The sequence below is a fragment of the Stenella coeruleoalba genome (assembly GCF_951394435.1).
Source record: "Stenella coeruleoalba genome assembly, chromosome: 19".
Lineage (NCBI taxonomy): Eukaryota > Metazoa > Chordata > Mammalia > Artiodactyla > Delphinidae > Stenella > Stenella coeruleoalba.
The window spans coordinates 44722945-44746357 of NC_137165.1; the positions used below are offsets into that span (position 1 = coordinate 44722945).

Below are 23413 nucleotides of genomic sequence, written 5' to 3' on the forward strand. Positions count from 1 at the left end.
AAAGAAAGGTCAGGCCACACCGAGGGAGGAAAGGTTAGCTCAGTCTGGAAGCTGGAAGGCCACCTAGAAGTGGGAGCGCCATGGGCCATAGGGCCAAAAAGACTGGGGTGTGAGACCAGGCTGTGTGACCTCTGAGAACCTCAGTTTCATTTTCTGTGGGGTGTAATGAGAACTATTTAGAGTTGTTGGGAGAGTCAGATGAAGTCGTGGTCACGCAGCACCTCCCTGGATTGGACCTTAGAGTGGGATTTGGCTTTTGGAAAGACCTAGGAGCAGCAAGGGCAGCATGAGTAGAGGCATGGCTCAGGAGGGTACATTGCACTGACTCAGCAATGCTTCCCACTTGGAGAGACTGCTCCCTTTTGATGGTCCTGCCTGCTGTGGATTCAATGACTCAGCAATTCTTGATTCGATGGTGCAGCAATTCAAACATTTGTGCATACTGGTGATTAAGCAAGAGGACTGTTTATAAGATAGGGCTACCGGCAATCATAATAGTTGTCAGTTACAATGAATGAGAGCTTCCTACGTGCCAGGCCCCGCATGGTGTCTGTGGATTAACTCACGATCATTTGATCACGTGAAGGGAAGAGATTGGGACAACCCCCTCACCAGAGGCCTCCTGTCACCTTCGGTTCCAGTTCATTCCTGCCCTGCCCCCATTCTCACCCAAGCCTCCCCACCCCTGCCCCGCATAAGCCATGATCCTCTCCTGAAAGTCCTAGGTCAGAGCCAGGAGGGACTCTGGAGATATGCCTCATTTTATAGAGCAGGAAACTAAAGCCCTTGAAAGGAAGGGATGTGTTTTCTAGACCACAGAAAAAAGCCTCAGAGCCTAGCAGGTGCTGGATGGATCTAGGCAGGGGGCGGGGGTTAGCTTGAATTTAAAGCCCACATGATCTGGGGTGGAGGTCTTCTGGGTAAGGTCAGACCGGTGATACGCTGGGCATCCATGTGTTCCCCAGATTCACATCCGGGCCACTCCTTCCGAGCAGCCCTTGTCTTCAGTGACCCAGGCCACCTGGTTTACCCTCAGGTCAAGCAGCTGAGGTGGGAGGCCCAGGCCTGTCCAGGGCTCCATCTCAGGCCTTGTGGACGCAGGAGACGTGGTCTGGGTGCCATGGACATGGTGAAGTGTGAGGTCATGGGAGCTGCTCACTGCAACACTGTGTGAGGGACCAAACTCTCCCCCACCTTGCGTCCAGCCTCAGTTCTTTTGGGGATATACCTAGGAGTGGAATTGCTAGGTCAAATGGTAACTCTGGGTTTACCTTTTGAGAAACTACTAAGCTGTTTTCCACAGAGGGTGTACCATCTTACATTCTCACCAGCAAAGTACAAGGGTTCCAGTTTCTTCACATCCTGGCCAAATTTTGTGATTTTTAAAACAAGATTCTTTTTCCTCTCTAACAGCGGCCCCTGCAGGGTCACCCCCAGCACGTTTTGTTCTCTTTAGGGCCTGATCTCAAATGGCCCCATTCTCACTCCCGAGTCTCCTCAGCCCAAGTGTCGCTGCAGTAACTCAGGAACAAGGTGCTAAGGCAGCAGTTCTCAAATTTTGCACAACAAGATCCCCTGGAGGGCTGTTAAAACACAGGCCGCTGGGCCACACCCCTACAGTTTCTGATTCAGTAGGTCTGGGCTGCGGCCCTGGAAAATGCATTTCTAACAAATTCCCAACTGGTGCTGACGCTACTGCCAGGGGACCGATCTGAGAACTAGGCTTCAAGGTAGTACTTCGTACATTTTGTCCTAGGAGGTCCCTGCTTTGTTCTTTCCCTTCCTCATTTATATAACAGTAGCACCCCCATACCTCAATTATACTTTAAACTCCCCCTCCCCCAGATCTTGTGAGGCTGGGGGTAGGGAGGGGAGGGGACAGGAGGGCAGTGATTCTTCCTCTTCTCAGTTCTCAGACCCTCAGCCCAGCCGCGCTGCTCCATCTGGAAAGCGAGTGTCCCCTGGCTGACAGCATCACAAACATTGAGGTCCCAGTGTAGCCTTGGACCAGCTTCAGCTGGCTTTCCGCTTTGGATCTATTCTTGGTGAGAGACCGATATCTCATTTAGTGTGTTAAATGGATGTTGGGAGTTGAGTGTGATGAAGATTGCCCTGGGAATACTCCCCCGAGGCCTGGTGTGAGGGAAAAAGACCAAAAGCCTGGCCTCTCTTCTGGGGTGAAGGGCCTCTCATCTGGACTCCCCTCCCCCCAACTGTAACATGGAGACCTTGACCAACTGTTGGCTCCTGGATTTGGCAAACAGATTCCGGCATCTCAGCTCCAGCCTGGCTGCCCACTTTGCACGACAAATCACTTCCTTTATTTGGGCCTCTGTTTCCCCATTGGTAAAACGAAAGACTCGACTACAGCAATCGTTTTCAAAGCGTGTCCCACAGAACCCAGGGTTCTGCTGAGGGTCAAGGTATGTGTCAAATCCATCACCTCTGCTTAATTAGAGTGGCCTCACTTGCCTTTATGTCTTCGGGTTCTGTATAAACATCTTGATCTCCAGTGGCCTCGGCCTGCAGCATCTTGAAGCAGGATTTCGGTTCCCTGGCCAGAGATTGAAGTCAGGCTGCAGCAGGGAGGGCGCTGAATTCTAGCCACCAGATCACCAGGGACCAGTGGCCAGTGACGATACCCTGACCTGTCGGCTTTGTAGAAATGAATTCCCACAAAGAGACAGAAAGTAGTGAAACAAGTAAAGTGTTTATTAGAAGGAAAATGGGTACGTGTGAATAGACACACAGGGGCGACTCAGAGAGAGAGTTGCGCCCTCGTGGTAGTTTGAATCACTTATATGGGGCATTTCTTCTGGGTTTCCTTTGGCCAATCATCTTGCTTTGCCTGGTTCTGAGTCCATATTTGGTTTATCTCAGGATCCTCCCCTGTGTACGTGCGCATCTCTCAGCCAAGATGGATTCTAACGAAGAGGCCTATGGGTAGGTTGACATCACTTACTATGGGGGAGGTTGACGTCCCCTCCCGTTTTGACCTCCAAGGAGCCTTTCTGCTCATGTGGAGTCGGGGAGGTCTCCTTGACTTTGAGAATGAGAAATATGTGGTCTCTTATCCGGGCAGGGCTCAGCTCCTCTCTCACTCTTGCTATTATCTTCATCTTGGAGTATCTGGGGCCCACCTATCTCCTGCCTCAATCTCATTTGGAAGACCAAATTTCTGCTGCTGAAAAGTAGTTTGAAAATCACCGGCTTAGATGGTCTTGAAGCTTCTCCCCATTCTGGTTTTATCTTCTATATTCTGTAGTTCTCTGGCCTCTGTATCTTTTTTCAAGTCCAACCTGTGTGTGACTCAACCTTGAGATTCTTCCTTGAGCTTCTGAAATTCGGTGCTCAGGAAGTGTGTTTCTTCCAGGACAGACGTGGGGGCAGGCCGGGCAGGTTGGCCTCTGTTCCAGTCGACTGATCTGTTTAGGGGGGCGTCTCCAGGCCAGGTGGGAGGGGCTGGGGTGGGGAAGGAGGTTTGAGTGGACACCAAGAGCCTGTCAGTGTGCGTGTGTGTGTGTGTGTGTGTGTGTGTGTGTGTGTGTGTGTGTGTGTTTTCTACTACGAAGAAGCCATTTGCAAAGGAGTAGGAACGCATTTCACAGCCCCTGTGACAGGCCTGTGTGAAACCAGCAGACTCCCAGGCCCAGGGATGGTGAGAGGGTGAGAGTGAAGGTCGAGGGGGAGCCATCCATGAGGGTGTTTTCTGGATATCAAAGTGACCTCCCTCGAGTGAAGTTGGTACAGGGCAGCCAGTAAGCATGATTAAAGAGCTGTCATCAGGACAGAAAAAGGCATACATGGAATACTTCTTTGAGAGCCAGAAAGGTGGTAGGAAGATGGTAAACTTCACTGAATTGAAGGAGCTGAGGCCATTTCTCCTGGAGAAGAGTAGGCAGGGGGTTGGGGCAGTCAGGGGGAGCTATCTATTACCAGGCTCAGGTACATAAGGTTGAGTATCCTTATTCCTGGGAATGTGATGCACAGTCTTCTGGAGTGACCGTGAGAGAGAGGTAGGGCTAAATCATTTTACAGACCCTGAAGCCGCAACTGAAGGCTTCTCAGGCTGGAATATATTACGCGTGGGAGCACCTCCTGTGATTCGCCATAAATCGTGGCACCATGGCCACTCTGGAGACACTGAAAATATTCAGAGGGGAGAAGGAGGAAGGGAGTTGGATGACAGGAATGTGTGTATGAAGGGAGTGCCCAGGCAAGGGAGAAACAAGCAGCTGTGGTGAGAATAACGCTCCCAGCCAGGACCCAGGTTCTAGCCCTGCCCTGGCATTCCTTAACTGCGGAAATTTGGTCAAAGGCCCTTACCATGTAGAAGAAAGGGCTTTGCAGCCAGACAGAGCTCGATTTGAAACTTAGCTCTACCAATTCTCAGCTGGATGACATCGGGCAACTTATTTGAACTCCCAAGTCTCAGTTTCATTATCTGTAAAGTGGGAAATAATAATACCTGTGGATGTCACCGTGTTTGTTGCCCATCCAAAACCTAATCTCTCCTTTTTCCTTAGATTTTGTTTAGATGGAACATGCTCTGGGAAGGAGGGTCCCTCCTGAAATTTCAGTGGATAAAGTATAATTGGTCTACTCCAAGCATGGTCATGTCATTTTCTTTTTGTTATTGATTAGTTTCAGGGTGGGCATGTGACCCAGTTTTAGGCAATGAGATATAAAGGGGAGGCTACTGGGGGACTTCTGGGGAGGATTTTTCTTCTTCACATGCCAAGAAGTCCTGCTCCCATTTTCCTGCCATGAATGAGATTGGGTGCTGATGTGATGCTTGGAGCTGTGGCAGCCATCCTGCAACCATAAAGTAATAAGCCTGAGAAAGAAAAGCTAACAGCAAGGATGGTGGGGCAGAAAGATAGGAGGCTGGGTTGTTTTTTATTGTTTTTTTTAAACTTTTTATTTTATATTGAAGTATAGCCAGCTAACAATGTTGTGATAGTTCCAGGTGCACAGCAAAGGGACTCAGCCATACATATACATGTATCTATTCTCCCCCAAACTCCCCTCTCATCCAGGCTGCCACATAACATTGAGCAGAGTTCCCTGTGCTATACAGTAGGTCCTTGTTGGTTATCCATGGAGACTTTGTTGATGACTTTGTTGAGATGTTGCATCAACCCTGGGATCTCTCCAGACTTCTTTTCTGATCTGGTGAAGAAGCTTTATTCCGTAAGACATTAGCAGACACACTGTAATCTACAGCCACAGCATTCCTTCCAGTAACACAGCGATCTCGGGTTCGTTGTGAGAATCGAATGAGATAATAATATATGGGAAAATTCCAAGCCCAGGACTTGGCTCAGAATAGATGTTCAATGTGTGCTGGTTTCCTCCCTCTTCTGTATTTTCATGTCTTAATTTTAGATTTTATTTTTCTACTCTACCAGCCTCACAGGATTGTGATAAGAAACAAATGAGATAATTGTGTTTTATTGCCACAATAATGCTGTAGTAAAAGATAACCACAAAACCTCAGCGGCACACGACAATAAACATTTCTTTAGCTCGCAAGTTTGTGCCTTCGTGATGTAGGCTGGCTTCCTCACAGGGCTGGTGGTTGGCTGGCTGTTGCTGAGGTGATGGGGCGGCTGGACCATGTACCTCTCTTTCTCCACAGGGCAGCCCAGGTATGTTTACAGGGAGATAGCAGAGGAGCAGGAGAGGAAGTGGAAACTTGCAGCACTTTCTCAAGCCTCTGCTTCCTTCCTGTTGGCTAACATCCCACTGGCCAAAGCAAGCAGGAGCCTATTTGAATAACAAAGGGAGGGAGGAAAAATTGGGCTAGTTTTTGTCTTTGTTTTTGTGTTTTTTGTAATTAGTCCACAACAATAATATATATGAAAGGACTTTGCAAGTTGTAAGGGGCTCTACAAAAGATAGTGATGATGAGGATGATGATTTAGACAATGGCCCAAAAAAAGAGGAATGTTACATGAAATGTCCAGAATAGGGAAATCAATAGAGACAAAAAATAGGTTAGTGGTTACCTAGGGCTGGGGGAGGGGGTGGGGAGTTTTGGGGGTTGATGGCTAAAGGGTGCAGGGTTTCTTCTGGGGGGTCATGAAAATGTTCTTAAAAAAAATTTTTTTTTTTTGGCCATGTGGCTTGTGGGATTTCAGTTCCCTGACCAGGGACTGAACCCAGGCCACAGCAGTGAAAGCACTGAATCCACCAGGGAACTCCCTGAAAATGTTCTAAAATTGATTGTGTTGATGGGTACACAACTTTCTAAATACACTAAAGGCCGTTGAATTATACAGTTTAAATGGGTGCATTGTATGGTATGTGAATTATAGCTCAATAAAGCTGTTTCAAAAAAGGAAAAAAAAAAGGAGGGATGGGGCTTCCCGGGTGGCGCAGTGGTTGAGAGTCCGCCTGCCGATGCAGGGGACACGGGTTCGTGCTCCGGTCCGGGAAGATCCCACAGGCCGCGGAGTGGCTGGGCCCGTGAGCCATGGCCACTGAGCCTGCGCATCCGGAGCCTGTGCTCCACAACAGGAGAGGCCACAACGGTGAAAGGCCCACGTACCGCAAAAAAAAAAAAAGAAAAATGAGGGATGATCCTGGATTAAAGAGAGGCGCTGTGACTCACTAGGTGGTGGCAATATCTCCCATTTCCTATAAAGCTGCCAGGGCACCACGATGGGAGACCATTGAAAAACCAACTTGTTAAGGTTTTCTCCACCTCCCTTGGAAATAATCTCTGACTTTATAATGGATTCTGTGCAGAAAATAAGATTCTGTTTGCAGCAATCCACTGCATGGCCAACTTCAGGACAGCAAGCCCCCCAAGCCTGGAGAGGGACCCGGGGTCTCAGGCATGTGGAATGTGGAGGCTTTTTACAGGCACCACGTGAGGTGTGGGAACATTAGCCCCAGGCCTGTGGAGGGAGGAAAAAGTCTTCTACACTCTTAGGGTCCCTGGCTGGGTCTGAAAACAAAACTGACAAAGACAGAACAACAGGAGAAAAGCATAAAAATTTATTTAACCTAAGTTTTACATGATTCCAGCACCTTCGTAAGGAAATGAAGACCCAAAGAAACGTTAAGCCTGGGTGTTTTCATGCTAGGTTTGCTGAAGAGTGGACAGTCATGTTGAAATATGATAGGTCAAAGAGTATGAACAAGTGTAGTAAACTGGGGGAGACTTAGCAAGGCCCATTCGTCCAGATTCTTCGCGGTGTCCCTCTGTCTTGGAGATAAGGATGCTCCTTTCCTCTGGGTATAGGGAGGGCACCTCTCATGGGAGGATCTTAGGACCTGATTCAGGGGAGAAAGACGGGGGAAGGTCAGAGATACTTTCCTGCTTCTGATGTTTTCTCAAACTTTCAGCTTAAAATATTTGATATGCCAAGGTGCCGTATTTTGGAGCAGAGTGTCCAGAACCCGTCACCTGCCACCCCAGCTGGAAGGAGCATTAAAGACTTCTGTTCTGTTGCGTGTTTGCAGAGGTAGGGTGTGTGGAAAGGGGACAGGCTAGAGCATGAGGACCTACAGGGAGAGATGAAAGCCATTGAGTTATGAGTTGAAGAAGGCAAGCTCAAAGGGTGACTTAACACCATCTTCAGGAAACAAGTGGGCCACGTCCAAAGGCAACTCTGCTGACTCTTTGAACTTGAGTCCTGTCCCTGCAACAGGCCCTGTGCTTTGTCTGGAGATCCACAGCTGGCTGCCCTGGGCGGGAGGGGAGGCTCCAAGACTGACAGCATCCCAGCAAGTGCATGGGTACCTGGTTCAGGCTGACGTGAGCTTCCCCTTTTCTCTAGAACATCTCCCTCCACCCTCTTTGGCTGCCCAGCTCCTACCTGCCCTTCAGGACTTAAGGAAGACATCTCCTTCTCCAGAAAGCCTCCCCTGATGCTCTGGGTGCCCCTTCGAGCATCCACGGCACCCTCTAGCTGAATGCTTATCAGGCTGAACTGAATTGTTTTCATGTTAGACTGTAAGCTCCCTGCCCTAATAATCCCAGAGCCCTTACATCTGGCATAATGCCTGGTCAGAGAGGGAGGAAAGGGAGGAAGGAAGGAGGGAAGAAGGTGAAAGGAGAGGGAGGGAGGGAGGAAGGAAGGGAGAAGGAGGGAGAGAGGGAAGGAAGGGCTCCACTGAACTCCGGTGAGGGGCTGATTAATCTGGCACGTGGTGCCCATTTCTGAGGCAGGCAATGACCATCTGATCAACCACTGGCATTGCCTTGGTCCCCACGGCCCCAGCACTATGGTTTGCAGACATCTTGGACCTGCTGGGATAACCCAGGGAAACTGGGAGCTGTGGCAAAGTCTGGACCCAGGGCCTATTGCACTGGTTACATTAGCACAGAATAATGACATATGTCATGGGTTGGGTTCTCCAGAAGCAGAGGCTGGGACAGAGTTTACTGGGGATCAACCATAGAGGGAAGGGGAAGCAGCAGGGCCAGGCAGAGGGAGCATCGGGACTGTGAGGCCCGACAAAGTTTCAGCCAACCCGGGGTGGGGTGGGGCTCTGAAGCAAGCAGTCAGTGTGCCCTGCACCCCAAAACATGATGGCACCCCTTCTTGCTCAGCTACCCGATGAGGGCTGCCCTGGGAGGGGCTTGACCTGGGGCAAAGCCGCTCTCTGTAGCTGAAGCTGTGTGCTTACCCGGCACACCCCGCCTCCCAGCCCCCTGAAGCTGGCCAGCCACCCCTTCCTTGAAGGGGTTTCTGGGTGGCAAGTCTCCGTGTCTCCCACAGTAAGAGAGTCACCGAAGCTACAATTCATCGAGCCCTTCTGCCAAGCTGTACAATAATCATCCTTTACAGGTGAGGAAAGTGAGGCTCAGAGAGGTAAAGTAACTTGCCTGAGGTCACACAGCTAGGCCAGAAAGTGGGGGAGCTGGACAACCAGACAGGCTGATTTCAGAAAGTCCACTTTTAACCACTGATCTTAATTGCTGAGATGAAGGGGCATAGTTATACAGGGACAAAATGGATACTTTTTCACAGTGAGTTCTTAAAATAGAAGAACTCTTAAGGGTATATACGGGTGGGGTGTTGTTCACAGGAGAGCCCTTCACCTGTTTACCTCACTGCATGCTTCTCACTGTCCCCAGCGGGAGTGGAAAAAACTGTTGGTGCCCTTCCCCCATCGCTATCATCAGCTGATCCCACTGAGGGAAGGGACAGCCTTCCGGTACGGCCCCCTTTCAAAGCCCCATTCTGCCCACTGAGCTGGGGCTCGGGAAGCACATTCAGTGAAGAAAAAGCCTGCAGTGCAGTTCCGAAGATGTGGAGGGGCCGAGGGAAATTGCCTTGCAGTTCCGAAGATGTGGAGGGGCCGAGGGAAATTGCCTTGCTGAGAGAATTGCTCACATTTTCACACTTTTGCAGAGAGGGCGGCTCAAGGCGAGGGGGGCTGGGGGCTGGAGGGAGGCGGACCTGGGGGCCAAAGCACCTTTCTTTGTCCTGGGTCTCACTGGGGGGTTGAGGCAGTCTTGCCTGAGAACCACTGCCCCAATCCAACGGCATCATCTTATATTGCAGGAAACCAGAGCCCAGGGAGAATAAACACGTTGTCCAAGTTGACACCATCAGTCTGAGTTGGAGGACTCATCCAAGGTGGCAAAGTAGCATTAGGATCCGGGTTTTTGACTCTAGTCAGCGCTCTGTCCGTGACCCGAGGAGACTCTCAGGGCTGGAAAGAGAGCACCTGCTGTCTGTAACTGCTGTGATTTAGATGGCCTGTCTGTGAACTGGGTGAAGATGTGATGTAGGGGACACCCTGAGGTGTCTCTGGAGAAGCAGAGTTTCAAGCTTACCCAGTTTGGGAGGCAGCGCAGGCGGCAGTTGTAAACGCGGGCTTTAGCGGGAAACAGAACTGCACCGACTAGCTGTGTGACTTTGAGCAAGCTACTTTACCTCTCTGCGACACACTTGCTCCATTTATAGGATGGGGACAAAAATACCTTCCTTGTGAGACTGTTGTAGGACTAGAAGAGATTATGCATGTAAATGTTTAGCGTTATTCCTGGCACAGAACTAGTGCTAAACAACAGGCACTATTACAGTATTTTTATCTCCTCTTGGTATTAGATGCACTTCTGAGCCGTTCATAGCGTCATGTGGGGTATTCTTAGCAAAGCGAGAGGCAGGAACCCAATAGGAAGATAGAGGGCATTCCAGGCACGGGGAATGGTTAAGGAAAGGCCCCAAGGTGGGAGTGACTGAGCTGTGATGAGATCTGGCTCTGAGGGGCCATTCAGATACCACCTGCCCACCTCCAGACTTTGCCTCCCAGAACCTCTCCCCTGTCCCAGTTGCTGAGCTCTGTTCAGCTGCGGGTGGAGTTCTCGCTGCCTTCTGTTACTTTGGGGAAATGGCCTCTGTGTGAGGGCAGGCGTGCCGTTTACATTGGTAGCACCCTAGGTGCCTAGGCCCCTGCGTGGCACACAGTAGGTACAGCCAGTCTGGCTGAAAAGAAAGTGACTTCTGATAAACATCAAAGAGAGACAGGGCAGGGAGGGCCGTGGCGAGAAGGCTAGAGAGCTCGCATCCGACGCTGTGGGAAACAGGAAGCCGTGGTTGGCCAAGCTGAGACTTGTCAACAGGAGCCCTCCAGGGGTTCCTGGGGACCCGGTACTTCTCTGCCCCTAAGGCCAGCTGCTCTGGGCGGAAACGTGCCTTGGCCCCAGGCTGGGCTGGGAACACTCCCTGCCCATCATGGTCACACCCTTCCGCGTGTGTCTGATGCAGCAGCTCCTACCCCAGAGCTTGCAGTCCGTCCCCTCGCTCACTGCCAAGGCTGGGCCCAGGGTGTCTGAGCCCACAGCAGCCACCCTGCCTGATAGTGCCGGGCAGCCTGCCCACGGCCCAGGGGGGCGGGGGGGAGAAGGAGGGGACCGGCTAGGGAGAGGCAAGGGCTCCCCTGTGTCCTCACAGGCAGGTCTCAGCCGTGGGAGAGCTAGTGGGTCTGGAGGGGGAGCAGCTCCGGGTGATTTGGGGTCCACCCAAGCCAAAGCGGTTATAGCTGCATTCAGAATCCCGATGTCACCCTGTGCATCTGTAATAACAGCATAATAGTGTTGACAAAATGCTTTCCCATGACTTTCTCATTTAGGCTTCTCAAGCCGTGTCTTAGCCTCTCTACTTGCTTTCTCGGGGCTCGGAGATGTTTTGCCAGGTGGGCCACCGGGGGAAAAGTGTTGTTTTTGCTTATGGTCCCTAATCTACCCGTGCCTGACCTACCCCATCCAAATAAAGGGGCACAAGGACCCCTGCCGCGGCTCTCCCATGCTCCTCCTGGGATCAGGGTGTCATGGGGCTGGTACAGGGAGCACAGTGTGATTTTCCTCCAAGGCCATAGACCCAGCCTGGGGGTGCCACTCATTCTCTGAGCTCCCAGGTTTGTCCTCCCCCAGGGACCCCTCCCCAGGCTAGTGTCTGCCCCACTTCCAGCCCGCTCAGGGCAGAGAGGCTTCGGAATCCATCTGGAGACAGAGAGCATGGGGTAGATGTGCTGTTTTTAGTTCCATGGGAGAAGTCACAACCGGGGTGGTAGTTTCTCTGCGGTTTCTCCCCTCCACGGGACATCTGTTGGCATGCTTTGAGGAGACTCTCATCAGAGCCGGCAGAGCCTGTATTTGGAGCCAGCCCCACAGCCCCTTCCGCCTCTCTGAGGCACTTGGCTTTGCTCTGAATCAGGGGAGCCCTTTCGGGGCCTGTGGTCTTTCCCTGCCTCTCCGGCTGATTCCCGCGCAGCCTTCAGGCCTCTCTGCCCTGAATGGCACCTGCCTGTGTCTTGGTCACAATCTTGTTTCACGCTCTGAGCCAGGTGGTCTCCTCGATACAACCCCTGACCCCGCTCAGTCACCTCTCTGACCCTGCGCCAGGCCCTGTGCTTTGTCTGGCGACCCACAGGTGGCTGCCCTGGGCGGGAGGGGAGGCTCCGAGACTGAGACGGGATGCTTGGGCTCACAGGGGGCCTCAGAGCTCATAGAGGGAAACCCTCATTTCTCGTGGGGAGTGATTGCCAGGGCTGGAATCCCAGACTCGCCAGATAGAGAGACTGGGCTTCCCTGGTGGCGCAGTGGTTGAGAGTCCGCCTGCCGATGCAGGGGACACGGGTTCGTGCCCCGGTCCTGGAAGACCCCACGTGCCGCGGAGCGGCTGGGCCCGTGAGCCGTGGCCGCTGAGCCTGTGCATCCGGAGCCTGTGCTCCGCAACGGGAGAGGCCACAACAGTGAGAGGCCTGTGTACCGCAAAAAAAAAAAAATAGACTGTGATATTTGGGGAAAAAATGATTTTAGATTTTGTAATGAAAAATGTTACTATATTTACCTGATGACAGGACATGCCTCCTACACAGCGAGACACTTGGTAGGAAGAATGGTAATTTAAAATAGGCAGCTTCCAGGTGCATATACTTAATACCCTGCTCCCCACCCCTGAGCCATATCCGGGGCTACCAAGCTGGTCTTTGTTCTTGCCCTGGGCACCAAGGTTGCCAGTTACGGTTCCGGTGGTTGAGGGTGCACCAGAGAGCAGGTGTTGCTTGAGCTGAGTCCTGAAGGGGGCCAGACCTGGCCAGGGAATGCGGGATTGGGGGTGGGGGATTCCGGGTGGGGGATGGAGGTGCGAAGGCTCTCACCGTATTCAGAAGATAAACATGGTTTGGCTGGGCAAAGGCTTAAAGGAGAGAGGGCAAGAGATGGTCCTCCAACGGTAGATGGGGCCAAATCCCGAGGGCCTTGAATGCCACGCTAAGGAGGTCACAGCGTCCCACCTTCAGACCTTTGCTCGTCCTGAACTATGAGTCCCCCGGGAGGAGGGCCGAGAGTGGGGTGAGAAGGGCAAGGTACCCAGGGAGCAAGCTTTCAGGAGGCTGTCATTCTCAGAGTCATGAGCGGGCAGGGCTGGCCCCTGAGAGTCAGTGATTCCTTATTTTGCCCTCTCACTGCCCACTGGCCTCACCCTAAACCTGGCCCGCTCAGGAGACAGGTCCCATTCTGTAAACCTTTGTATCCCAAGGACCTAAAACAGTGCCCGACCATAGTAGGTCAATAAGTGCTCACTGAATGGATGAATGAACTTTTTTTTTCTCTGTCTGGATTGTGTTTGCCTTCCTCATGGCCAAAGTGTCATTTCTTTCATGGCTTACTTCTTCCCTGCAGCCCCTCCAGAGAGCCCTTCCCTGAGTCCTCAGCTCTTATGTTGAATACACGTCTCGTCTCCCAGCCAGATGGTGTTGTTCTGCCTTGGACAAAGATGTAGACACAGTAGGTGCTCATGCTAGGGGCATCATCAACCTCTAAACCTTTCCTGGGCAGGCTCAGTAGTTCTAGAATATCCTGGCCCCTTGGATGGGAGGGACCAGCTGCAGCTGCTGCTGAGACTTGAGGTCTCCCTTCTTCCCCTCTCCTTCTCTACTCTTCCTAGGGCCAGACTCAGAGAAGGTTCTGGAGGCAGTGGCTCCAAACTGCCCCTCCACAGTATTACCCTCTTATCCAGCCTGCTTCCTTTGTTCAGCCCCCTTGGACCACTCCCAGCTGGCTGCTACTCATGCAATTATGAAGGTGCCAGAGGTCTTCTGATATACCCACCCCTCCCTGCCTTTCTGACTGATGGCACTCCTCGCCAGGCTAAGAAAGGACGTTCTTGGGCTGTTGAGCGTTCCTGGACTATTGAATCTGGGGGATGATTAATGATGCTACTTGGGAAAGGTTGAGGCGTCGCCTTTCTGTCCAGTGGAGGGTCTGTTTCAATCAGGGAGTTACTCTTGCTGCCCAGAGAAGCCGATCATCCGTCCCCTCCCACGATTACTGACTGCTGAAGGGAGGACAGGCGTGCGGCATCGAGGGGGCACCAGGAAGGGGGCCACCGCTTTGGCATCCTTCAGGAGCTGGCATCCTGTGGATTTTATCTCAGAAGGCACCAACCTCTCAGGAACGTTGTTACTAGAGGATCTGTTGCACAGGTGAACTTTGAGCAGCTGCAGACAGAGGACGAGACCATCTGCAAATAGCAACAAAGGGCTGGAGACAATGCCAAACCCCAAATTTCCTGTATGGTGAAAACAGCTTGGGGGTCCCAGAGGAGTTCCAAGGTCTGCAAAACAAAGAACAAATTCTGCTTCAATCAAGGAAAGAACTGGAGTATCCTCTGCCAATCCTGACCATAATAGGTACCTACAAGCTGCTCTGGTTGTTCATCATGCTTGAGCTGGGAGGCAGGGCAGGGTCCTGGTGACGAGCTCTGCCAGTTTTCTAGCTGTGCACCCTCAGGCAAGTTGCTTAACCTTGCTGGAACATGGTTCCCTCATCTGTAAAATGGAGGCAATAATTGTACCTACCACAGAAAGTTGTGATGATGAAATAAGCCCTTCGAAGAGGGCCTGGCCCATCGCAGATGCTGTGCGCAGATATCAGTCTGTGGTTTGTCTCTTCATTTTCATAATAGTATCTATTATGAAAATAATAATAGATAGAAATAATAATAATAATTGAATGGTAGAAGTTTTAAAAAAAATTTATATAGCTCAACTCATCACTTTTTTCTATTATGCTTGGTCTTTTTTTTGTGCCTTGGACGCAGAATTCGAACCCAGATCTGTGGGCATCAACGTCCTCCTTCCTATTACATTTAGTGTAGTGTTTCCTCAAAATCTATCCTCAGACCAGTGCTATGCTGGTACCACCAGAATCACCCAGGGAGTGTGTTAAAATGAAAGAGTCCTGGGTCCTCACCCCAGGGAATCTGCCTCGTTGGACCAGGGTAGACTTGGGAATCTGTATATTTAACAACTCCCCAAGTGACTAGGTGAGCAGCCAGGTGTGGAATGGACTTTACTCAGGGCCCCAGGCATCCCTGAGTATTCCCATTTGGCTACTTCTTGGCTTCTAGCTGGCTCCTGCAAAGCGCTGCTGACAGTGGTGCTTCTTGGTCTGTTTCTTACTGTATCCCCGCTTCTTTCTTCCTCCTCAGTTCCTTGGCACTGTAGCCAACAATCAGCAGATGATCAAAGCATGCTTTTGAACTAACCAACCTACTCTCCACCAGTAGTGGGGAAAGGCAACCCCACTCCATGACTGGCACTAAGTGGGACCAAGTAGAAATTGTGTAATTACTGACCTTGGTATGAAGTGTTCCCATGCAGCCCCCTCCGGAGCTGTGGGTGGCCGCTTAAGCCAGTTTCCTCAACCTCTAGCCCAGTCGGAGGGTCTCCCACCTGGAGAGACTGTTATGTTAACGTAGCTCCGAGGTCGGCTCATTGGAGCGGAGCAGGACACTTCTGCAAGTGAACAGCTGTGCCAGCCTCCAAGTAAAAGAAAACCGTATGCATTTGCAGCAGGGAGTGGGGAAGTGGAGTGTGTTCTGGTTTAAGAGCGAAACAAGCACCTAGAGGTTTTAGCAATTTTTCTCTGACGTGTCAGATTGTGACCTGCTTTCCCCAAGCACACTGGGTAGTGGATAAGGGAACTAGGATCTGTTGAGCCCCTTCTATGAGCCAGGGATTCATATTTTTAATTCTTCCAATAACCCATAAGGTTGATATTATTATTCGTATTTTACAGATGAGGAAACTGAGGCTCAGAGAGGCTATAGAACAGCCAGGAAGTGCTGGAACCAGGGGTTAGAGTATAGCTGACAGGACTTCCCTGGTGGCGCAGTGGTTAAGAATCCGCCTGCCAATGCAGCGGACACGGGTTCGAGCCCTGGTCCGGGAAGATCCCACATGCCGCGGAGCAACTAAGCCCGTGCACCACAACTACTGAACCTGCGCTCTAGAGCCCGCGAGCCACAACTATTGAGCCCATGTGCTGCAGCTACGGAAGCCCACGCTCCTAGAGCCCGTGCTCCGCAACAAGAGAAGCCACCGCAATAAGAAGCCCACGCACCGCAACGAAGAGTAGCCCCCACTTGCCGCAACTAGAGAAAGCCTGCGCGCAGCAACAGAGACCCAACACAGACAAAAATAAATAAATTTATTTAAAAAAAGAATGTAGCTGAAGCTAAGCTACTGTAAAAAGAGACCTCAACATACCATGGCTTAAACAATGTTGGTTGATATTCTTTCTTTCTCATATAACAGCCCAAGGTTAGTAAGAAAGCTCTTCTCCAGGCAGTCACTCAGGGACCCAGGATCCCACCACCTGTGGCTTCTACAACTGGAGTGGCAAATGTTTTTCCGTAAAGAGATAGGTAATGAACATTTGGGGCTATGCAAGGCATATGGAGTCTGTCCTTACTACTCAACTCTGTTGTATCATGAAAGCAGCCACAGACAATATGTGGATGAGTGGGTGTGGCTGTGTTTCAATAAAACTTTATTTATAACAAACAGGCCACAGGGTGGATTTGGCCCAAGAGGCTTAATTTGCTGACCCCTGCCCTAGAATAGCGGTTCTCAAAATGTAGTCCCAGGGACCCAGCAGCATCAGCAGCATCTGGAAACTTGTTAAAAATGCACCTTCTTAAGCCACTCCTGAGACCTACAGAATTAGAAACTCTAGGGGTGGGGCCCAGCAGTCTGTATTTTAAAAAGCCCTATGGATGATTTTTTTTTTTTTTTTTTTTTGGTGGTACGCAGGCTTCTCACTGTTGTGGCCTCTCCCGTTGCGGAGCACAGGCTCCGGACGCGCAGGCTCAGCGGCCATGGCTCACGGGCCCAGCCGCTCCGCAGCATGTGGGATCTTCCCAGACCGGGGCAGGAACCCGCGTCCCCTGCATCGGCAGGCGGACTCTCAACCACTGCGCCACCAGGGAAGCCCACCTCTGGATGATTTTTATACATGTTGAAGTTTAAGAACCACTGTTCCAGAGCCCTGGCTGCACGAGAGCATCACCTGGGGAGCTTTCAAAGTTCTCAATGCCCAGGCACATCCCAGGGTAATTACATTAGACCCTATGGAGTAGGACCCAGGCATCAGCATTTTTAAAGCTCCCCAGCTGAGGCTAAGGTGCAGCCAGCATGGAGAAGCACTGCCTTAGAGCACTGTCACCATCTGCATGGTCACTGGCTTGCCACCTGGCCTACTGCCACACCTGCCTCTCCAAGGATGATGTCCTTTGCTCCCTGAGATCTGGGTTTTGATCTCTTCCTTCGTCTTACCTCCCAAGCCCCCAGCACCCTGGCCCTTTCCTGGGGACTCTACATGGGGCTTCATGATATGAGAGGACCTTGGTTCAAGTTTGTCAAAGTAACCCATCTCTGGCAGGAGGTGGGCAGGAGGAGGGGACGACTTCATGGGGGGTGAGTAGTGGAATGGAAAGCAACCAGAAGAGGAGGGAGGTGACAGCAGGAGGAAGACTTGGATGTGGAAACGCCTAGCACAGTGGCCTGTCGCTGGGGCTCAGTCAAGTCCAGTTTTCTTCCCCATCCATGCTCTAGGGTGACCGAGAGCAGTTTCCATGTATCCCGGAGCCTTCCTTTATATGGAGTGGCGCTTACTGTGTGCCTGTACTCTGAGTGCTTCACATAACTGAACTCATATCCTCACAGCAACCATCTGGAATAGGAACTATCATTACTCCCATCTTATAGTTAGTGAGACTGAGGCTTTAAGAGGTTAGGTACAATAAAGATGTTTAAAAAAAAAAAGAGGTTAGGTGACCTGCACAAGATTACACAGGTAGTAAGTAGCAGAGCTGGGATTCAACCCAGGAAGTCTGGCTTCAGAGCTGAGCTATTGGCCACTATGCTCTGTTACCTCTCTTCGTAACAGTCACAATGATATTATTATTCCCATTTCACAGAGGAAGAAACTGAGACCATGAAACTGGCCCAAGGTCACAGAGCCTGGAGGTGGTAGAGGTAGGATTTGAACCCAGGTCTCTCTGCCACCAAAGTCCTTGGATTTTCCAGTTTGCCCCACAGGCTGGTTTGGGTTCCCTCCCATCTTCCCTCCATCTGTCCACCCAGAATATTCTGGGTTTGCATGTGTGTGGCTGACTCACGGGGGAGAGGAGGGTGCATCCTCTGGAGTGAAAAGGCAGATTTCTTTTCTGTTCAGAGCCTTCTTGGGTTGGTGCTGGGAGAGCTGCCAAACCCAGCTGACAGATTTCCCCTGCCAGAGCTGCGGAGTGGGTGGGCAGCCCCCAGGGACCCCAGGAGGCCCTGTGACACCAACTCCTCAGATGAGTCGCAGCACTCAAGAGAAAGACGGGCATGCCTGCTTCACCTGCCTTAACTACAGTCTCTTTCCCTGAGGGAGTTTACTGGTTCCAGTTGCCAAAATCTCTCCACACTTCCTCTCTGCTCTGGTCCAGAGCTGAAAGGAACCCCAAGAAACCATTTGTTCCAGGCTTGCCTTTAGGCAATTGACGTAATCCTGGTTATTCCCATTTTACAGATTCAGTAAGTGAAGTTAGCTGTGGCTCCTCATTGGATTGTCCTCTTTCCATCAGCCCTATAATTTCCCAAACATCCCTGATGGTAAGAGTCACCTGGGGTACTTTGTCAACTCTCTAGATCACTGGTCTTCTGCTCTGAAAATTCTGATGCAGTAGGTTAGAGCTGGGGCACACGTGATTCTCATCATCAGGGATGATGGGAAATACTGACTAGAGGGACCCCTACTGGGTGCAAGGATTCTCCCGCATTTCAGGTGCAGCCCTGACTGGCTGCCTCAGCTATGCCCCAAATAGTAGTAATTTGCCCCTTGAAACATGGTGAGCAACATTTCACCCCCAGTCTGACTCAGGAAATCAGGAAGGGGCTGGAAGGATGGTGTGGGTGGAGCCTTCACCCACTCTGGCCAGTTCTGCTGTGTCCTCCAGGGGATGTTTGCTGAGGGCTATTAGAGACCTTCCAAATGTCCTCAGATTTTGGATATCTTATCCCCACTCCAACCAAGTCCTCCAGATGCTGAGGGGCTCCTACTGGCTGGAGGGTCCCTAGCTCATTTGTTTGTGTTCTGTGTAGGGAAAGCCAAGATGTGGTGGTTTTAAGATATGTATGCAAATTCTTTGATACTTCATCCTGTAGGTGTGGAGTTTGATTCCCTTCCCCTTGAGTGTGGGTGGACTTAGTGACTTCTCTCTAATGTGTAGAAGAAAGTGGAAACAGCAGCATGTAACTTCTGGGACTAGTCATCAAAGGTGCCATGGTTGCCTTCTCTTTCTTGGGGAGAAAGCTGACTGCCATGTGGTGAGAACACTCAAGCCACCCAATGGAGAGATGGTCAGAAACTCTCACCTGGTGAGAAACAGGGGCCTCCTGCCACAGCAAGTAAGAACGGAGGCCTTTGGCCAATAGCCACGTGAATAAGCCATTTGGAGCAGAACCACCAGCCCTGGTCAAACCTTCAGATGACGGCAGCCCAGACCAATGTTTTGTCTGCAGCCTCATCAGAGACCCTGAGCCAGAACCCCCCAGCCAAGCTGCTTCTGAACTCTGATTCACAGAAGCTATGAGACAAGAAATATTTGTTGTGAAATAATAGGAAAAAATATATCTTGGTCTTTGTCTCTGGTTCCTGACACAGAGCTTCTAAATCCCTTGGACATTCCTGGATGATAGGAAAGTCTTTTGTTCTAATGAGGCAACTCTTGGTGGGCTCCTGGAAACCTTCAGGATGGTGGCTGGTCACCGGAAAAACCAAGGCACGATTAGATGTTTGGAACTTGCAGCCCCATCTCCCCATCCTTCAGGAAGGGGAGAGGGCCTGAAGATTGACCTAGTGATCGATCGTGTCTACATGAAGAAGACTCCATAAAAATCCCCCAAATCTGGGGTTCGGAGAGCTTTCCAGTTGGTGAACAAATCCACGTGCTGGGAGAGTGATACACCCGAACTCCATGGGGACAGAAGCTCCTGCACTCTGAACACTTCCAGACCTTGCCCTGTATATCTCTTCATCTGGCTGTGTATCTGTACCCTTACCATATCCTGTACTATGTAATAAACCAGTGAATGCAAGTAAGTGTTTCCTTGAGTTCTGTGAGCCATTCTAGCGAATTATTGAAGATGGGGACCAAGAAGGAGATCCTAGGAGCCCTGATTTATGACCAGTTTGTCAGAAGTACAGGAGACAACTTGGGGTTTGCAATCGGTCTCTGGAGGTGTGTGTGTGGGAGGGGTCAGTCTTGTGGGACTGAGGCCTTTATCTGTGGGATCTGATGGTCTTTCCAGGTAGATCCTGTCAGAATTGAGTGAAATTGTAGGACACCAGCTGGTGTCAGACACTTGCTTGATGTGTGTTTTTCCTGTACAGTTGTTTTAAGTTTGGGGTAATTTTTTTTTTTTCCGCCATGGGACGCGGCTTGCAGGGTCCTAGTTCCCCGACCTGGGATCGAATCCATGCCCCCTGCAGTGGAAGCTTGGAGTCCTAACCACTGGACCCCCAGGGAATTCCCTTGGGTAATTTTTTTTCATACAACAATAGATAACTAATACACAAAGCAAAAGCAGAAAGACCCTCTACAAGCTGAGAGGGTAGTGAGAGAACTGAGGCAGGTGTGATACCGAAAGACCTGCCACCGCTTGGTGGACAGGGAACCAGCATTTGCAGGGCTGGAGATCAGCGCTTTTAGGTGCGCCCTTTCCTTTGCTGTTAGGGCTCTTATCCTGCCTGCTGTGCACGTGAGGCTCAGAGAGGTCAAATCACTTAACCAAGGCTGCTCAGCTGGTCGGTGGAGGCGCCAGGACTTGAGAGCAGTCTGTCTGCCCTTGGCCGTGCTTTTTCATCCTCCACGCTGCTTCCGTGATCTTGGTGACCTTGGGCAAGTCTTTCTGAGAGCTTTGCACAGAATTTGAGCAGGCGGCTTACACATCCATGAGAAGATTGAAGCTACCGCTCCCTGGCCCTCAATGCTCTGATACAAGGTGCGTGCACAAGGCCCACACAGCCTTCGCTCTGTAGGGTGCCCCGGAGTAGGGTGGCCCTGTGTGCTAGAGATCTAGCGACCCAAGGATGAGTTTCAGCAGCTTGGCTTTGGGGGCCCCGTGCAAACTCGCAGCAGCCCTCGAGAGCACCCTCTACCCCACCCTTGCCTCCCCCTGCTGGACACACAGACACCCGCACCCAGGCATCATCCCCTGCCCTTGGCCTAGCTCCTCTGGTCACCTTTATCCACACAGAGGCCAACAGCGGGCACTTGTTCAAGAAACATGTGCTTGGGGTGATGAACCTTGAGGCCATCCTGTCATCTGGACCCTCAGGTGTGAGGCTCTCACCACTTACGGGGACACGACGCGGGAAGCATTGGCCGAGGGGCAAACCCAGCCTTCAGGGGTGGGTTCTCTTTGGAGAGTCAGGTCAGGAGCACAGGGATCTGGGGCAGTCTCGGGAAGTAGGTTGCTTAGCAGTTGCCGGAAGTTTCCGTCCATCTCCTGGGGCCTTGGCCATCACCCTTGGCATCTGACTTCTTTCTTCCACACCTCTTTCTGCAGGCCAGGACAGATGCCACTCCAGGACCCCTCCCCACAGCTCCATGCAGGCCTTCGATGGGCCACTCCTCAGCCATGTCTCTCTGATCCACAGCTTGCATCCTGGCCACGACCCCCGCTCCCATCTCAGCGGCCCCCTGCCCGCCCCAGCGCACATTCTCACCCCCTCGGCTGACAGCCCCCATTAGCTCCACGCTCACAAGTAGTGGAGCTCCCCAGGGAGCTTCCTGCAGCCCCACCCCACCTTGCCCCCCACCCTCTTCCTGAAGAGCCCCCACGGGCCCCTACGCCTACTCTTCCAAGCCCTCCACTCTTCCCCAGTCCACGTACTGCGTCGTCCTCTTCACCAGCCTCTCTCCAAGTGGGTTGAGTCCGGGGTCGCTCCCAGGGCTGAAACCCCTTCTGTAGACAGCCCCACTCCCCTGCACCCACTCCCACACTAGGAGTAGAAGAAAGGCAGATGGATAGGGATGTCTGCACAGCTTGTGGTGGGGGGGGTGACGTGTGGAGACAGGCAGGTAGGGCAGGCCCCAGGATGGACAGATGGACAAGGCATCCAGCTTTCACCTCTCCCTGAATGGCCACAGGAGGAATGAGGCTGCCGCCCCATGCCTCTCGCAAGATGCTGAGAGTGTGAATGAGAACAGCTTGTGAGGGGCTCTGACGGGCAGGGCCTGCTGAGGAGACCTTTTGTAACCTTCCGGACCTGGCGTTGAGCCAGCGGACAGGTCACGTGACCCAAGCTGCTCTGTCCCTTTAGCCTTCCCAGCTCACGTCCCAAATGCCCCTTCTCTCTGCAAGGACGCTTCAGGCTGGGGAGGGGACATGGATTTGTCTGGGGAGGGAGTGGTGGTTCTGGGATGCCTGGTGTATGTGAAACCTTATGCGTATGTGCGCACGTACGTTTTTTTTCCCCAGAGTGTCTGCAGCTTCTCGAAGGGGGTCTGTGACCCATGAAAGGGCCCACCTTGGTACCAGGCTATCCAGACTGGGCTCCCATGTATGTTTAGTCCCAGCAAATCTGGTTTCCAAGTTTAAGGGCTGTCAGCATTCACCCTGAAGAAGCGCTCACCTCTTCACGTTGAAACCCTAACACTTAACCTGCTTTGGGAGATTTGAGATCAGACCTGCCCGGCAGGTGCATCCTCTATCCTTCTCACCCTCCCAGGCACACAGGTTTCCCTGCATTTCAAAGTGGACCAGCCTCGCGTTCCAGCCACATCCCAGGCTACAGGAAGTGTTCCCAGCAACAGGGAAGTCATCTGCCCCCGCAGACATCCTGCATCTCAGCAGCCCCTTCTCAAAGGCTTTTTTAGAAATCTAATGGCCATGGGTTCTGCGTTGTGTAGGAGTTTTTGTATGTTTCCTGGACCTGAACTCAGCTCCCTAACATGAAGTGCAAAGAGGATTGTTCTTTGGCTAATGGCCTTGATCACGGCAGAAATGACTTTTGTCTTGATCTTTTCTAAATTCTTCCTCAATTCTGCTTTGATATGAGGTCTGAAAGTTGACCACAGCGCGCTCATGAAAGCCAAGTACAGCAAAGAGGGAGCTTTCCTCAAGGACTGCCCTGTCCCAGTAGAACTTTACCTTATTTCTTTTACATGTAACAAATTCCTGAAAGCGTCTATGAATATCAAATGTATCAAAGTTGGGTGATGCCCTTATTCTATACAAGAGGCAATGCGGTCTAGTGGTTCAGAACGTGGACAGCCACCTGGTTGCATGGGCATAAATCAGCCACTTCCTGGTGTTTGGCCGAGAGCTCTCTGTGCCTCAGTTTTCTGAAACTGAGAATGATTATAGTAACGACCTTGAAGGATTCTTGTGCAAACTAAGTGACTGAATACACTTAAAGCCTTAGAACAGAATCTTATTGCACTCTGCGTTAATGATTGTTGTTGTATGTTTTAAGGTGGATTCTTTACTCAGAGAGCTGAAAAGAATGATCGACTCCCTAATTATATGTTGCCTCTAAGACACAATTAATGACTATTTATTTCTAAGACTTTTTTGGAGGGCTGCTGCCATGCGGCTTACAGGATAT

General features: G+C 51.4%; 1 protein-coding gene across 3 annotated transcripts in view; it reads left to right on the forward strand.

The window, feature by feature from the left end:
* LOC307177146 (ADP-ribosylation factor 2) overlaps positions 1 to 23413 on the forward strand; it is a 77468-nt gene that overhangs the window by 40668 nt on the left and 13387 nt on the right. The window contains exon 5 of one of the 3 annotated variants that reach the window (XM_079903997.1): positions 13151 to 13214. The exons of the other annotated variants lie outside the window; for them this stretch is intronic. Within the exon in view, the coding sequence (XP_079760123.1) occupies positions 13151 to 13174 (24 nt within the window). The 3' untranslated portion in view covers positions 13175 to 13214. Of the gene's footprint in view, positions 1 to 13150; positions 13215 to 23413 lie in introns of those variants that run through there. 3 annotated transcript variants of the gene reach the window in all.